Source organism: Empidonax traillii, unplaced genomic scaffold, assembly GCF_003031625.1.
Source record: "Empidonax traillii isolate 1590-97213 ecotype Southwest subspecies unplaced genomic scaffold, ASM303162v1 scaffold1660:size130973, whole genome shotgun sequence".
NCBI classification, from domain to species: Eukaryota; Metazoa; Chordata; class Aves; order Passeriformes; family Tyrannidae; genus Empidonax; species Empidonax traillii.
Window position 1 is genome coordinate 105,742 of NW_020956853.1, and position 17,983 is coordinate 123,724.

Genomic DNA, 17,983 nt, shown 5'->3' on the forward strand with positions numbered 1-17,983 from the left:
TGGGGATTTGGTCCACTGGAGATAAATTGCCCTCAATGATATATATATTTAAAAAAAATATCAGCAGCAAGACTCTCTCGAAATAGATTCTGTTTGATGTAGCTAGTCTGTCTTTTCTGTTTTGCCCTCTTTCACAGCAGCCTCTGAAGTTTTCCGCAGGGGGGCTTTCTCCGAGTTGGCGTGTCCTTGGCCGGATTCCGCCGCTCCGCCGTTTTTGTGCGATGTGTGCTTTTCCAAGTAGTTCAGCATTTCACTGAGAACAGTTTGGAAAGTGCTTAGGGCAGCACATATTGCAGGAGTTCCAAAACCGTGAGTGATCAAACTACAAATGGGAAGGAGACAGAGGAAACAAAAAAAAAAAGAAATACACACACGCACATAAATATCAATGCGCTCATCGAGGAGTTTACAGTACACTCATTTTGCTACAGTGAAATTCAAGATTTGCTCCCTAAACTATTTATTACCTGTGGGAGAAACAGAAAAGAAAGGAGTAGAGCCAAAGAGCAGACTGCATACAGCTTCAAAGGTGGGTTTTGGTAGGAGCTTCAGTTCTGAAACACCGTGGGACAGACCCTCGGCTGCTGCAGACTGACACTGGGTTGTTGACTTCAGAGAAGCCAGGAGAGGATCTGTGCCCTTGGCTCTCCAGCATTGCTAATTTTCCGCTCCCAGAAAGTCTGGCTCCCCCTTTCTCACATAAATAAAAGGAGTTCTGTATGGTATATTCACACTTCTAGATCAAACTTGCTTGACTTGATGATCTTGGAGGTGTTTTCCAACCTTTATAATTCTATAGCTCTTGAACATGACCTGACCATACACGGAGGTGTGACTGAACCTGTACTAGGAAATTCAGCAATGCCAAGGATACAATCTCCATCCCTCAGCACAACTGGCATGATTTGGTCATATCTGTGCTCTTGGAGTATCCAACAGAGTGAAATCTGAACTACCTCTTGGGAATAGACCCTGGCCAGTGCTACTGCCCAAGCAATGACCAGAAAATGTTTCACACAGGGCTAGTTTAGCCAGGCTGAATTTATGGACCATCCTAACCAATTAAAAGCAAAAATAACCCAGTTCCAACAATGTTTTACTGGCAGTGTTGAATTTAGTGGGATAGATTTACCCTGTTGCACCTTTCATTGAAATAAGGGGTTTTTTTCAAGATAATACTGAGTTTTTATCGTTGTTGTTCCTGCACTGCAAAGTAGCTGAATTTAATTGGTGTTCTTCACTTAACAGTTACTGAAATGGAGTATTAATGCAGTTGCCAGGCAGAGCTATTGTAGGTTAATCTCATCTCAGTTTAGAGAAGGATTTCAGTGCACACACGTGTATCTGCAGTGACTTGAGATGTTTTGGGCGTTCAGCCTGGCTTCCACCTGCATATCCAGAGGTATTCAAGTTTCCCACATGTCCTGTCTCTTGGATACTGTCTCTGTGAGGATCACAGAATCACAGAATGGTTTAGGTTGGAAGGGATCTTAAAGATCATCTAATTCCAACCCCTGGGGTATGGAAATGCCTTCCACTATCCTGGGTTGCTCCAAAGCCCATCCAACCTGGCCTTGAACACTTACAGGGATGGGGCAGCTGCAGCTTTTCTGGGCAACCTGTGCCAGAGCCTCATCACCCTCATAAAGAAGAATTTCTTCCCAATATCCCATCTAACCCTGTCCTATGGCAGTGGAAACCATTCCCCTATGAACTGTCACTCCAGGCCCTCGTCCCATGTCCCTCTCCAGCTCTCATGGAGCGCTTTTAAGTACTGGAGGGGCTCTAGGGTCTCCCTGGAGCTTTCGCTTCTCCAGGCTAAACTACCTCAACTCTCTCAGTCTTTCCTCACAGCAGAGCTGCTCCATCTCTCTAACCATCTTGGTGGACTCCTCTGGACTTGTTCCAACAGGTTGAGGTCTTTCCTGTGCTGGGGACCCCAGAGCTGGATGCATCCCTGCAGGATGTCTCATCTACCTCAGGATATAAGAAACTGCACTAGAGACCAGTTTTTAGGCAATTGAATTCAATCTTATTTGCCTTAATATTATGTGTACAATATAAGATGATCATGTAAGGGCCACAGAAACTCAAGCTTTATTACACTTCTTGCTATGGGCAACCATGTTATTCCCATTGTTAAAATGACTCATTCTGATAAGTAGTAAGTGGAAAAAAAAAAAACAAACAAACCTTGCCCAAATCCTCCAGATTTTTAGTTTTCATTTAGAAACATAAATGTAAAATTATTTCAAAGGTTGAAATGCCATTGATGCTTTTAAAAGTGACTTCAGTTATTCTAATTCTCAGGGAAGAAAGAAAGTGAGAAGAATAGAAGCTGATTTTTAAGTTTGTGGACAGTTTTGAGAAATCAATAGCTTATATTGGTTTGTGTGAGGGAAAAAAAAAAAAACACACCACAGTGATTCTGACAAAAAACCCCAACTATTTCCCATCCCATGCTAATTAAGTCTTTTTTCCTATAGAAACTCTCTGGGTGTTTCAGGCACTACACCAGCAAACCCTGATTTAATGCAGGGTTTAATTTAATTTAATTCATGTGTGGGCCCGAAACAGGAACATTTCACTTCAGTGACAACCTGTCTCTGCTGCACTTTGGATTTTCAGTCTTTCCAGCATATTTAGAAAAAAGTGCAAAAGTGGGAACCAAGGGGAAAGAGGTTTTACAGGACATGGACAACTGCCAGAATGCTGGAAGTACGTTAGGGTGACCTTTCTGTCTGCTAGCTATGGGAAACCTGTTTGCTAGGAAAGCTGGTATCTTAGGGAAGACCCCAAAAACATGTGAATCCTAACCAAAATGAGAGCTCAGTTTGGAAATATTTCCCTATTTCAGACTGGGAGTGGCACTGTCTTTTATAAAAGGTCTCTAAAAGGCTATTAACAAATAACTTGCATTTAGAATGTTTACCCATCAGTCTCCAGGCACTTTTCAAAGCAGGAATTTATGCTTATCCCCAGTTATTAATGAGAGGAAAATGATAATTAAATATTTACAAGGAGTATTTTGCAGACATCAATTAATAATACCAAATGAAGTTTGGACTCGAAGCCTGGACTTGCAGCAATATCTGGATCTTTGTAATTTAGCATCAAAAAGAGGTAAATATACCTCAGTTTAATTTTATTTTCTTTTTAGAAATGCCTGGCACACCAGAAAAATCAAAATCATCATCAACATTATAAGTGATGTTTTTAATAGTAGTAAAAACTACACCAGAAGTAACATATATATGAGTATTTTAAGAGCTTTCAAATCACTTTAAGAGTCAGCTGATTTCAAGATTTTATGTTGGATTTTATCATCTTTTCTAGTCTTCTTAAGTCCAGAGAAATGAAAATGTGATGAAGTTTACAAGATTTTTACACTGCTTGTGTGATCTTCTGGGTCTTGATTTGGGGAACTGACTATATCGAGACATATAAAGAAATATTTATAATCTTGCATGCAAAAGAAATTAGTTTACTTATTTTAGAAGTAGGTAATATGTGAAGTAATTTGTTTCCAGTAGATGCAAATCATATAATCATAGAATCCTCTAGGTTGGAAAAGACCTCCAAGATCATCAAGTCCAACCATTAACCCAGAACTGCCAAGCCACCACTAAACCACGTCCCTCAGCAACACATCTACATATTTTTGAACACTTTCAGAGATGGTGATTTCCTCTTATCCTACCCCTTGTTACCTGGGAGAAAAGACTGACCCCCACCTGGCTACAACCTCCTTTCAGGGAGTTGTAGAGATCAATAAGGTCAAGTAAATAGTAAATTTACCAAAGGATTAAATGGAAAAGAAACTTCCTGGCCTGCCATCATAGAGTCTTTCAATTTGTGAACAAAAGTAATAATACTGTGTTCATTTGATAGCTCAATGCACCCTGAAGAGTAAAGTGGGAATACTACCTTGAAAACTTACTGAGATTGCTTTAGAAATTATCTGTAGGGGTAAGAACAATCTTTGATATCCTGAAATGCTGAACAAGACTGTGGAAAATACCAGAATGGGACAAAATCTTATATAAAGGTATGTAAATGTAGGTACCAACTCACAGGTATTTACATCAACGGTGCCTAAACTCCCATTACCAGCAAAAGGGACTTAAGTTTCTTACCTATAAGAGTCTACAATGATTTGAGATGCCCCATGACATCTGGAACATCTGCACAGGTTTGCTAGATAGGGTATAGGACTGAAATCCACCTGCTTTTAGGTGTTTTGACACCAGGCAGGTCACCCTTGTGCATCTCACATTGTTTAGGCAACTGGATTGAGCCCTGGGACTTCATCCAATACTGTCAGAGAAGTCTGGGGAATGATTTAACACATTAAATGGATGTGTCTCCTTTAGGATGAGCTGCACTGTCCTTCTGGCTACACTGAGGGCTCCATCAAGCTGAATAAAACAGCACCCTTTTAAACAACTAGATATAGTTCCTTTATCCTGAGTAGAATCTGAAATTTCTGGTTTGAAAACTACTTCTCATATGAAAAGGATTTAATGGGGTTTGTAAAGGGTCTATCTCCTTTACTGTTAAGCCTCTTAATTACCAGTAATCATTACATATGGCAGCTCTTACCAACATAACATTGTATTTCTTAATAAAAAGCCAACTCTTTTTTAGTGAAATGATGCTGTAGAGTCTCATGGCAACTCTACTTTCAGTTTCTGGTGTTTCTCCACAGATGGGGATATGCAGAGCCTATTAATTTTCCCACGAAGCTTATTAAGAGAAACCATTCTATAGAAAATTTCTAACCACCCCTTCTTGCCAAGCTCCTGTGAGGGTGTATTTTATTAGCCTCACTTTAGGTAATGAGCATAAAAAGGCCGAGAGATATTATCTTCTACTTTATCTTACATTTCTATCAGTAATTCCCCTTGCTCTAATTTTGGTGGACTTTATTTCTCTGCAAGTTAAAGTCTTTGAAAAATCTAAGAAAGTTGGATAATTTCCCTTTGCTGATGAAAGTAAGTTTCAAGTCGGGGAGAAAATCTGATTTTACATTTAAATCAGACATGACAGACGGAAGATTAATGGCAAAGCATTCAAATGTGTTTCCTGAAAGTCAAATTTAGCTGCCTAACTTTCCAGGCTAATTGAGCTCACACTGAAATTGGTTCATTTTTGGTGTGCTTCGCACCTATGAAAGGAGTTGCTTTCATTATAATAATTTCTTTTGGGTTTATAAGTCTAAAATTAAACATGGTGGCTTCATAGTAGAGCCTTCTGGGTATTCTCAGCTTTGTGGTGCATCTCATTACAGCTCCTATAAACCAACTTTGTTGTTCTAAAAGGCAAGGTTGAAATTTCTGAGTCTGGTACTGGAGAGCTGCAGGAGGAAGGCAATGAGTATCAGGCCAACATATGAATCCTGATGCTTAAGGACATCCAGACCTGCAATTATGCCCAGTGCTATGATGCAATTATGTCTGCTCATGTTTTAATGATGGCCTTACTTAAAAGTGAAAAGATCCAAGCGTGCCTGAAGGCTTGGAGTCTCGTTTGGCAACTACCTCAAGGACTCCTCCACACCCCAGGCTGGTGAAGCTCCGACCGGCAGCAGAAGAAACAGATTCCCCTCTCAGTGGGGGGGTAAGGGCCATCTGCACTGAATGTTTACACCCTCATTTAAAATAAGCAAGAGCTTTAAAACAATGATAATGAAGACAAAGCAAGCTTGAACCTATCGGTCAGACTTTTTCAGAACTTTGACTGTGAAAACTCCTTAGCGATTATCCAAATCCAACAATTCACAGCAGATGGCAGATAGTAAGGTATGATGAGACTTCTGATGGCTGTAAAAGAAATGGTAAAATATTTGTATGTCTTCACTAATACAAGTAACATTTGAAGACAGAGGTGAGTTTATTGACTTCATGGTGCTTCTGCTGATTTAAAGATCTGTCCTGTGAAGGTTGTCCAAAGAACTAAATTGTGATAACTTTCCTTCAGAAGCTCACTAGGCCTACCTTAGACTGATATTCAAAGTAAAGTGGCCAGTATATATTACAGGAATAAATAGTTTATAGATCAGAGTGGCAAACAACACATACAGAAGTTGCCTTCAAAGTAAGCCCTCATCTTTTTTTTCTGTTCATAACCAAACAAGTGTATTCACACATGTACGTCCTCCTAAGCAGATGGACCTCCTTTTACCACGTGTAAAAGCAACAGAGGAAGTAAGATGAGAGTGCTAGAGCTATTTCCAAAATATTCTATTTTGTCTCCCTGTATTTTTGACCTTGGGACTGATTTTCCACACTAGAAGGACTGTGTAGACAACATCTGAAACATCCAAGATTGTGGAGTGTTTCTGAGCTGTAGACCAAAGATTCCTTATTTTGGTAAATGTGAGAGTGCCTTAAATGTTTTAAGAAATATGAACTGCTGGATTGAAAAACAAAACAAGGGCATCCTGATGAAAGTATATTTTTTTTTTTTCCTATAATTATGGAACTTAATTGTTAATTTTATTAATGAAGTGGATAAAGAAAACAGATTTGCATCTGTTTTCTTGACTCTATAAATTGTGGCTTTAATGGTATCATAAAACACATGATAAAAATCATGAGCAATATTAGAAATTCACACCTTTCCAAAAGGATTTTGTTCATGAGCACAGTAGGAGAAGGTGATTGAGACTTTGCTATGGAAAGATGAAAGAAGGAATCCCTTGGAAAGGGAGTGAGGGAAAAATCCCAGATGAAGGCACTCTAATACTTGTGGTAAATAAAGAGATAGAGAAAAGAAATAAAGTTAAACAACAACACAGGGGAAAAAGAAATAATTTGTTGTTTCCTAATGCCTCAGCACTGGACACCAGTGTTTTCCCTCAGCTAAATCCAAAGCCTGTTTGAGAGAGCTCCTGAAATCTGGGACCTCTAGAGGGCACCAGAGGTGTTTCACCACAAACTTCCCTGTGCACCAGGCTTCTTCCAGTCCGTGCCTCCAAACAGAAGGCTGCTGCTGCTAATCGAGACGACTGGAATTATGACAGCAGCTGCTCTACCTCCTGATAAGCAAAGAAGCATAAAAAAAGAGAGATCATATATAAATATATAAAAGGGGGTGAGAACATCTTTAAAGGCAGGTAAGGCTTTGGGCTTGGCTCCTTGTTATGATTTAAAAAACACATTGAGCTTCAAAACCCATTTCAGTGCTCCCTTCTTCCCTTCAGAAGGAAGGATGTTACTTTCTCTCTGCTCCCGAAGTCTGTGACTCTGGTTTCTTGTCTGTCACTTTCTGTGTCACCTCGTCAGTGTGATACCAGGCTCTGGCAGGAGGCTGACAGCTCCAGGCTCAGCGAGGAGCTAAGAGACAAAACTCCTGTCTCAAACAGTTTCATGGAAAGAGTATTTCATATCAGTGGGATACGAATCAGAACACAGAATAATCTGTGAGGATGCTGATTGCTTTCATTACCCAACTTTAGTATTCTGAACCTATTTTTTTTTTTTTTTTGGTCTGTTTTTATAAGGTCTCTTTAATGAAAGAAATGTCACTTGCAAGAAAGTAGTTTTCCCTTTGCTGTTTTACTGTCTTTATCTTTTATATATAACATAGAAGATCTGGGTGTGATTTTGCATCTTGATGAAATGTAACCTTGAAGTTAAAGGATCAAATACAGCTTCAGTAATCCGTGGGTGTTCATTTTTCCCTATATGATGGATGGCATTAGTAGGATTCCTGAAATCTCCAAACACCCCAGATTCTTAGAGACACAAGTGTCTCAAAAGCAGATGTAGAAGAAATGTCTATACCCAATTTTAGAAGTGAAGAAAGTGATGCTAAGAGATGATTAACAAGGTCAAAGAGTCTGTGTGTACAAACCAAGACACAGATCTCTTGAGTATGATCTCAGCAAGTCTTCTCTTTGTAGGGTTTTTGTGTTATGTTTTTGGTTTTCCAGTACAGAATGTGGGTCACTTTTGGTGGATTTTCTGGTAACTCTAGTTTACATGAGGTTTTGGGGAACTAAAATAAATTCTGCCAAAAACTGAAAAAAACCTCTCAAATCTGTTCTGATGCAAGGGCAGGTTATGAAGGCGAAGACATGAAGACACATGTCAATGTGACTTTCAGGTTCCTGGATGAATGTCAGATATAACAGTGGAATAGAAAAGAGAATGTGCAAATTGAGGTCTGGTTTGGTATTTTATCAATAGATTTACATGTGAAATGAATAAAGTAGGATCCTAGATGCAGAACTCCAGCTTTGGTCTGATGCAGAAGCCACTACATTACGATAATTAAAATACCACAATGTGATAGAATGATACTCAAGGGCTCTCATTCTCTGTCCAGCCTTAAACTTCCCTCTGCAAAGGGGAACAGCTTCAGGAGGAGGGTTGGAAAGGTTAGTCCATGTAGCCAGAGATGCCACAAGATGTTTAGAGTTATCTATAAGGTTGGTAGATGTGATGCAAGGACATGCAAAATGCCTTTGGACCGTGGGAGTAGCAGATGAATGTGAGACAGGGTGTCCTTTTACAGCTAAAATGACCCTTGATCGCATGATCAAGGTGAGTCATCCCAAGGTTCTGAAACTGAAACTAGGGAATGCCTTTAGTCACCTTTAGCTTCATTGGCAAAGGGAGAGTACACAAGCTGTCACCAAGCATGGTCACTCTTACCATGAGTGATCAGCACAGCGTGGCCTCATCTCCATCAGTTAAGTACTTTTAGCTCAAAGTTGTGACCTCAGCTTCCAGCTGAGAACAATGACTGAGGTAAGGCTGGCTTGTGCCTGGGAATTGTTAGGGACAGAAAGGGTTGGTCTTGGACAAATACATACAAGGAACCACACTAGTGTAAAGTGTTGCAAATTGTGGCTCCAGGATCACAACCACACAGTTTATTGGATCAGTTTTCATGTATCTTTTGGGGTGTTGTCGTGGGTTTCCCTTCTTCACGACAGGGATATATATACCTGAAAATCTTTGGTTCATCTCGTCTGGTTCTCTGCTCTCTGTGATCCAGCACCTCTGCTGGATGCACTAAATGTCTGGAAAGTGCAAAAATCTACAGAGATGAGTAATATGGAAGTTAAACTCAACCATTTCCCATATTTACATGCTTCAGATCTACCTGCACATCACAAATGGGAAAAGGTTGGAGCTTGGTGAGTGTGCTGGTTCCAGATCCAGCAGAAGAACCTCTTGGCCTGCAATGTTGCCATTCAGCTCTGAGTTAGAAGCAGGACTGTGGTGTTGGAGGTTATCCAAGGCTTCACCATCACCCATCATAACTACCACTATGGTACAGAGTGTGTATCTCAGAGCTCTTGTGTCTCCAGGCAGTCCTGTCTTCCCCTGCTGTAGGTCATAATTGTCCTGGTTCACCATTTACAGGCTTTTCTAGAGCAAATTATTCTCAAAGTTTTATTCTATGTTTTGTTACAGCCATCTTTTTTCCTTTCTCTAAATATTCCAGACACCTTTTTTCCTCCCATCACCTTGAATAACTGAGAGCTGCCTCTCAGTTTCACTGAGCAGGAAACCAGGTTCTTCTACCAGATCTGAATCCAAACCCAACGAATGCTAAAGAGAGATTTTTATAACCTTTCTGACCTGAAAAAAATGGAGATGAAACCTCAGCTTTAGTGACAACAGTAAGATTTGAAACTGGTTTAAATCTCAGGAGAAATTAAACCCCCAGCTTTTCCCTCTTCCATATATAGATGCGTGCACATGTACACAGAAGCCTCATATGATTCTGTGGGGTTTTGGGGAGAAGATCTCTGAATTATAAGTAATAGAAGACATTTTAAAAGAAACTAAGTTTTATATAAATATTTTCTTTTTTTCTCTTTCATTTTTCCTTCTCTTTCTTTTGCTCTCACTCTTGCTCTCTTACTCTCCCTTTCCTGTTGCTCACTCCACTTTGGAAGCAAAAGGTGAGAAAAATAGGTAACTCTCACTAAAGCTATAGAAAATTTGGAATTATTTTCTAATACTGATATGCTGACTTTGCTCTCTTCTGTAGCAAACTCATAAATGCCTTTGATCAGCCTTTAGAGGACAACAGTGAGATGCTCATGTACCTGGACAAAAAGTTTCAGCACTTCGTAATGGAAATGGATTTTTCTGGCATTTTGTTTGCCCTGTGGCTTAATCCTCATTCTGTCCTCGAAAACCAGGTATGGGATAACTCAAGTGGTGGTTTTCAGACCAGATACAACCCATAGGATTAATTTTGTTTGAGGTGTTCAAGGCCAGGCTGAATGGATATCTGAACAACCCAGTCTAGTGGAAGGTGTCCTTGTCCATGGCAGGGGGTCGAAACTAAATGATCTTTAAGGTCTCTTCCAATCCTTTCAGCTCATAGAAGAGCTGAAGGACAGCTTGGGCAGCCCTAAAACGTATCATCTCTTCTTGAATACTTTTGTAATACTTAGAAATCTAAGCTGTCCCAACACTTAGTCCATCAGGTTTATGATCCAGCTCTGACAAGGCTGGACTTCTCTAAATCTAGATTTTTAGCACAGGTAAGGCACCTGACTGTGCTGTAATAAGGGCTGGTGCTTCCATGAATGCTCAAGTTACACATTTATTAGTGACATTATATGCATCACTGTGCTCAGGAATAGTTTGGGACAGTGTTAGACCAGGAAAAAAAACCACCAAAAATTCTGCAAATAAAGAACAGCACAGGTAGCCAGTGCCTGTGCCCTGGCACTACTTTTATTTGCTAATATTAATACATTTGAGGTTATCTGAAGTTATCAATATAAATTCTCCCTCTTCCATACATTGAAGAGGGAGAAATGTTGAATGAAGCAAACATAATACAGCCCTGGCTCAGGTGGTGCACAACAATTGCTGCTATGAATTTAAGGCTCTACAGAATTGCCTGTTCCTGATCAAACAATATGGGAAAATCATTCTTTGTGGAGCACTGAGTTTTTTGAATTAAGTTTGGATGGACATCTCAGAGAACAGCTGCACAAACAGGGTTGTACCAAGGGTGTAAAAAAGCCTCTCTTTTTTTTGCATAAAGTTGTGCAAAATTCAGCAGTTTTCGGGCTCACTGGCAGCTCCTTTGAAGATTTCCCCTGTTTTATGCTTTGTGTGAACTTCGAGTTGGGAGTTTGAGCAAGCCCAGCACTTCTGATCCCTTCACGGGGACTATCCTGTACTTCAGGTTGGACACATGTTTACAGATCTTGATGAATTGGGACTCAGCAGAAAAACTTCAGAGAGAAGTGTGGGCTTGAAGATTTAAAACAGAGGAAACAGAAAAAACTGCTTCAAACTGACCTGTGCCAGTCTGTGAACCCTGGTCTTAAAAATTAACATTGAGAAAGTAACATCAGAAGCCAGTGCAGCACATAACTCCATGCTCAAAAGCTATAGGGTGATTTATTCCTAAAGAAAACCCCCTTTCACCCCAAGGTGGATCAGATTCCACTGTATGGATCAGAAGTTATAGTTCTTCAAAAAGTCTTCCACTATCTTAGCACTTATTTTAATAATAGAGATTTGTGTGATTCCTCTGAATTTTTAGGGTCATAAAAAAAAATCTCTGTGTCTTTCTGACATCATGTCATGATAAAATGGCATGGGTTGGAAGACACCTTAAAGATCATTTAGTTCCAACCTCCTTCCACTAGACCGGGTTGCTCCAAGCCCCATCTAAACCTGGAACACTTTTGATATGGCATAGGCACATACATGTAAGTAAAAAATATCAACTTGTCATCTTCTTGTTTCTTTGCTGCCTTTATTATGATTTACAAGGCAAAATTTCGGAACCTCTTCTTGTTATATTAAACCTGAATAAATAGTATGATACTATATTGAGCTTTCCCATGATCAAAAATTGGCTCATATTTGATAGTGGTTGAAAACCACATTATTTTTATGCTAAAAACCTTCACAAAACCTTACCAGAGATTCCAGAGAAAGACTTTGACTTATCCTTGCCAAATAAAATATTTTGGTCTCATTCTACAACATAGAAACAGAGAATTTACTGAGAAAAAAAACCCAGAGTTATGGAATAAAGGTATAAATGAAGATGAAAAATTCACTATTGAAAAAGTATATAGATAATATCTAACATATAGATGCTATAAAATTTGTGATGACTGTAGGGAGTCACTGCTTCAGACCTATGTCTCCTCTTCTATAGACCTATCTGTAGAGCACCAACAGCTCTTGGGCATTTTGGTCATAAATAACATTAATTTTCATATGTATAATCACGACAAGCCACTTATTAAGACAACCAAGCTTTCTCTGTGTGTTGGGGTACCAAGAATTTCTTCCTCTTCTCTCATCCCCAACTGATCAGGTCCAATTTCCTGTGACACAGGTTGGTTCGGCCTGGGGTTCATCCCTCAGAGAAATACAGAGAAACCAAGTGATTTGTCAGAAGAAGTCAGTGTTGGAAACCTGACACAGAAAACAGTTAATGCTCCTGGAAAATAGGGTGAATCACATTCTCACACCTTCTCTAGCATCTGAAACAGATTCAAGTGACTTCTGTGATATTTGGAGTATCTTATGGATGCCCCATCCCTGGAAGTGTTCAAGACCTGGTTGGATGGGGCTTGGAGCAACCTGGAATAGTGGAAGGTGTCCCTGCCCATGGCAGGGGGTTGGAGCAAAATGAGTTTTAAGGTCCCTTCCAACTCAAACCATTCTGTGATTCTGTGGTTCTGTGATATGTAATCTCGGGAAGACAAATTGTGGCACAAGGGATTAGGATGACATGGGAGTGAAGATTGCTGGATTTAGGGGATAGTAATAATGATTTTTTTGCCTACACTAGATTTAGCTGTTTACAGTATAAGTGTCTAGTGCAGTTGGACAAGCTTCCACTCAGTTGGAGATCTAGACCAGACTGTTCAGTCAGTGGAATTTAGAGAGAAATTTAAGCCACACTGATGTAGGTGTCTATGTTAGACCTGCTTAACTGTAATGCAGATTTCCCAAGCTGTTTAGGACAGAGATGCCCAAAGACCATGGCAGAAGATGCACAGCTGGGTGAAATGGAGGCACCTGCATATAGGACTGTAGACTTAGAGGTCTGGGTCAGAAGCTGATCTGACCTCAATATCTCTGCACTAGATGGAAAAGAAATACGGTCTGAGTTCAGTGTCTGGGCCTGTCAGCACTCATCATTCCACAAGAACAATCAGAGAAGACTGATTTAAATACAGAGAAGTGTCTGTGTAGGATCAAGACCTGTGCTTGTCCAGGTGCCCATCTTCAGTCCAACACTTCATGCCCACAGCAGAATGAAAGAAAGGATTGAATGATCCAGGAGCTGCCTGCAGAAGCTTTGTACTCCAACCTACTGAAGTGCAGCAGAGAAAGAAGGATGGGAGCTGTACCAGTTGACAGCTTCAGCAGCTGAAGCATTCAGCATTTTATCCTAACTGCTATTTCTTCTTTAAACACAGGAATCCTTGGGGTTTAGCTACCTCATATCACACTCTATGTGCATGTAACAATGAATTATCTCTTTTTCCACAAGCTTAGGTAGCCCATTAAAATCCCTCTATGAGTATTCTGCATAAATAAGTGTGTTTCCCTTGGTGTGCAAGCATTGTCAGGGGTTTTGGAGTGTGTGTGTATAAGGGAAAGTAAACACAGACCCAAGTGGTACCTGTGTGCATGAGAATAGGAGTGGGGTTGTCTAGGTGTGTTTGTATGTGCCTAGGATGCACAGATGTGTAAGAATGAACAGCAGTGTGTGTATTTGTGGACCAGGATTTACCTTTGCCTCTCACCCCACCCCAACAGATATATGGAAGAAGTGGGATGGTGGGTATTTTGGATTCTGTTCAAAGTCCAAGGGATTAAAGATAAGTTACCACATTACCTGGCTGCTGGGTGCCTCATGTTCTATTAGAATCTAAATAATTAGCACATGTTGGGATACTGGGACACAGAAGTTGTCTGTCCAACAAAATGAAAGAAGGGTGGCTCAGCTGGCTGTGCCAGAGAATATACAGCATCATTCCAAGTCTTTATAGGACTATAAAATCTGCTCAGTGTTATATTCTGTAAACAACCTTCTAGAACAATCCTTTACATGATGACTTTTTTCATGTATCAGCTAGTTAAGGAATAAAAAACAAAAATCTGTAGCCTCATCCAGTTATATATTCCCCTCTGTGGTCTGAGCAAAGACAAGAGCACCTCTAGGATGTTTCATCAAACTTATCTTTGATAAATATCTTAGATGACCCCACTATTTTAAAGTGGCCCTCTGGAAGTTCCCACCTTACTCCTGACTGTATCTAACGCATTGCCTAAAGCAAAAAACAGGAAATTGCACTGTAACTCCTGGGCTAATAAATCTTTTTGATCCCAAAACATCTACACACTTTTATCCATAGCTTGGATAAAATTCTGATGAAACTTGGAGTTGGTGTGCAGGTACCAAGGGTCTTTATCTTCGTAACAGTTTCTTAGGCTGTTTAAACCAGTACATTAAATATTTCTAGGGCACAGGCCCAGGAGCTGAGGCTAAATATAGTAGCAGTCTCTGGCTTTTTAGTCTGAGCCAGATTTCATTCTCCCAGAATTTTCCAAGGTGTTGTTCAGTAAATTAGTGAATTAGTGCAGTAAAACTGTTTTAGTAGATAATGTACCTTGAGGTCAGTGTCCTTCAGAAGCCAAAAGGTTAATAGTATGGTCATGGTAAGATGATGTCAAATGGTCTCAGTGGCATAGAAGAGGTTCTGGAACTATTTAGTTAATTGTGAAGGATGCAGCCTGTTCCTCCTTTTATTTCTACTTCGATTAATTTACATTGGATCTGAACTTGAGTTTCTACACTTCTGGACCATCCACTTGTGACCTGTGACTTGGGTCACACCCAGAGCAAGACAACTTTCTGGCCAGATGAGGACATTTTGCCAGCAGATGTATAAAATTACTCTACTCAGACTGTGGTCCTAGAAGCAAGTTGAATGCAGCGAGCTTGAACTACATTGCTGGGCAAACCTGCACTTTTTATAGGCACAGATAGCAGGGATTATGGATATTCATTGTTTATTTGGATGCCTTCTAGGTAAGGGAACAAATACCATCAAAACATCACATGCAGTCTTCATCAAAATTATGATTTTTAGTTAATTTAGATTCTCTTTCAAAATCATACCTGAAATGTGTTAAATGTCTCTGGATGTCGAGGTCTAATATTGGAGTCGGTCTGGAGGATCCGAGGGGTGATCTGTCTTGACTTAGAAGGTCTTGGAATTCTTTACATATTTGTCTAAAAGGAAAAATAGAAATCCTTAAATAAGACAGGTGTAATCCTTTCCTTAGAGCTGATTCCCATAACACTCTCACCTTATCCTGAGCTATCTCATTCATACCACAATTCCTTGGCAGAAACACTGTTATAGAAATTAAAGGCAAACAAATCAACTCTTGCTTCCCTGCCCCAAAATTCTCAGAGCAAACAACACACAGAATCTCTTGAACAGCAATAGTTCCCCTCTGGAAGCATAATTAACACTGGCATTTTAAATTGCGGTTTTTCATCTGAACTGGCCCCAGTTTGGCAGAGTTAAGACTGGCTTAGCTCACCTACATTTGAAGCAAGGCTTATAGTTTAAGAAAATGCTGAATTAGCATTAGAAAATGCCTTAAATGTGTAAATTGGTTCATTATTTACTTTGTGTAAACACACCAGTACTTGTCCATTTGCTTGTGTGCACTGGTTTATCTGCAAGTCGAAGTCCTGGATATTTTGGATTTGCCTTCTTGACCCCAAACCCTTAAGACAAATTGAGCAGCAGGAGTTCTGAAGGAAAGACCGCTTGTAGTGGGAATTCAGGCTCTGTCTTTTCTGGTCTCCCACCAGCATTGAAGTCCAGTTTCTTCGTAAAGGATGGGTGGTCTTATTGTCTTCCCTCTCCCTCTCAAGACTTCCCTCAGGCTTCTCAGGATGCCTCAGCAACTGAGGGTTAAATATAACCCCTAACACTAGGAAAGGCCTGAAAATAAGGCCTTTTCACTCTTATGATGTTGTTGCATTGGGCCAGTTTGCAAATTAGCTTAGGAATATACTTTTAATATACTACCAATATACTTTTAAAAAAAGAAACCAAATCAGGTCTATTTATGGACCAGAATATTATCTGGACCATGGATGACTAGACATCACTTACTTTCACTTGGTTTGTGATAGAGGTCACTAAAAAAGGAAAAGTGACCTCTCCAAATTAGTTCTCCATTGCCTGTATTGGAAATATAGGCACTGACAGGGGGGGGCAGGAGGGCACGATCACCTCCAGATGATCAGGACATTCAGTTGAGTTGCCTGATACTAGTTGGATTGACCTAATACTGGTCACAGGGACTGCATTTAACCTAGTTAACAGTGCCACACAGTAAAGTACAGAGTGCCAGAGGTCATCATCATACCTACAAGCGATTTGGCATGGTCTGATAATGTCTATAGTTATTCTCCTCTAGTCTCCTAAACCCTGTGGCTTCCTGAGAATAGACCCCATTGTAGGCTGTCTCACAGAACGTGCCCAGAAGATGTCTGGGAGAATTCAATGAGCCATTCTAACATTTTAATAACACAGACAATTGAAATCTTATGAGTCAGTGTGTGTGTGGTTTACTTTGTTAGCATAGATGGAATCCCTGTGCCTGGGGCCAGTTGCTAACACTAAAGAGCACCTCTGTGGTCTGTGATTTCAGTTAGAAGACTCATTGCACATCTGGTCCTAGATAAAGTTTGGGTTCTTCATGTTAACTTGTCTTTTGGGACAGTAGCATAATGGAAGGAAAAGTGGAAAAACTCAGCCTTCTTGGTCTTTAGAAGGTCCTTCATTGCTGAGCTATCAGCAAGGAAATTATACTAAACTGGTTTTACCCTTCACTATATCACTGTTGTGTAAGTTAAGAATACAGACCTTGAATTCTACAGCTCTCTCTTGACTCAGAGAAGAGAAGATGCAGAAACCTATTTCCTGCTGTGCTGCTGGACCCCATCCAAGCCTGATTTCTGTAAATGCTTGTCATCTGTATGGACCCAGACACTGACTGCTTGAAAAGACAGCATCATCTTAGCCTTTCAGGCAAAGAGAGGTATTCAGCAGAAATGTATGTAAATGCAGCATACAGTTTTAATGAATCAGGTCCTTAGAGGAAAAACAGTTCCTTTCAACAACTGAAAACAGTCAGTCATTTTGGCTTCTAAACAATCTACTATCCCCAGTCGGCCCTGTCAGCACTGCTCTTCTCTCCTTCCTCCAACCTTTACTTTCTACCTGTTGAGAAAGTTCATCTTAAAGGTTCTTTTATTTTGACAAAGGAAAATGTCAGAACCAAGTGTGCAATTAAGTTCCCTTCTATCTTCACATGTCAAAAGTCTTTACTGAATGTTGGCAGATAGAAAGAAAAGAAAAAAAACTTTTTTATTATACATGAAAACCTGTAAAAAGCAGTAACCTACTTCTTTTTTTTTTTTTTTTCAAGGGGATTTCTAGGCAAAGTGGTGTCTCAGAGCCTCCACTACCAATAAAACATCACCTGGGGTAGTGACAGGGAGAGGGGCTGACAGTTATTTGCTGAGGTGGACTGTGACTTTAAAAAGGCAAAGAAAGATGATTGTGCTGTCCTAGGGGGAATGGATTAATTACAAAAAATCCTGGCCACTCCTGCATGGGAGATGTCTAATGACTTGTGATACGTGGTCAGATAATCCAGCAAGCCCAGCAAAAGGTGAAAAATTCTGTGCTGGGTCAGAACAAGAGCCCATCCAGTCCATGATCCCTATCAGTGACCAAAGAAAATGCCTTGTGCTGAGCACAAGAGTGGGACAAATGTGAGCCCATGAGTCTGATTTATTCCTGGCAGAGTAGCCAGGCACCAAAGGACCAGATATCAGAGAAGTATCATGAGTCAGATATTGACTATTCTGTGTTGGCTGGAATCGACTCCACAATAAAACCATTATTCACATTATTCTGTTTTGATCT

The 17,983-nt window shown here is 40.1% G+C and overlaps 1 protein-coding gene across 1 annotated transcript in view; it reads right to left on the reverse strand.

Moving 5' to 3' along the window:
• Positions 1-9: 9 nt before the first annotated feature.
• The window catches only part of LOC114070692 (transcription factor AP-2-delta-like), a 24,113-nt gene continuing 6,139 nt past the window's right edge, over positions 10-17,983 (reverse strand). The window contains exons 2-3 of the mRNA XM_027908233.1: positions 15,145-15,258; positions 10-322 (exon numbers count right to left, since the gene is read on the reverse strand). Of these exons, the coding sequence (XP_027764034.1) occupies positions 103-322; positions 15,145-15,258 (334 nt within the window). The 3' untranslated portion in view covers positions 10-102. The remainder of the gene's footprint in view (positions 323-15,144; positions 15,259-17,983) is intronic.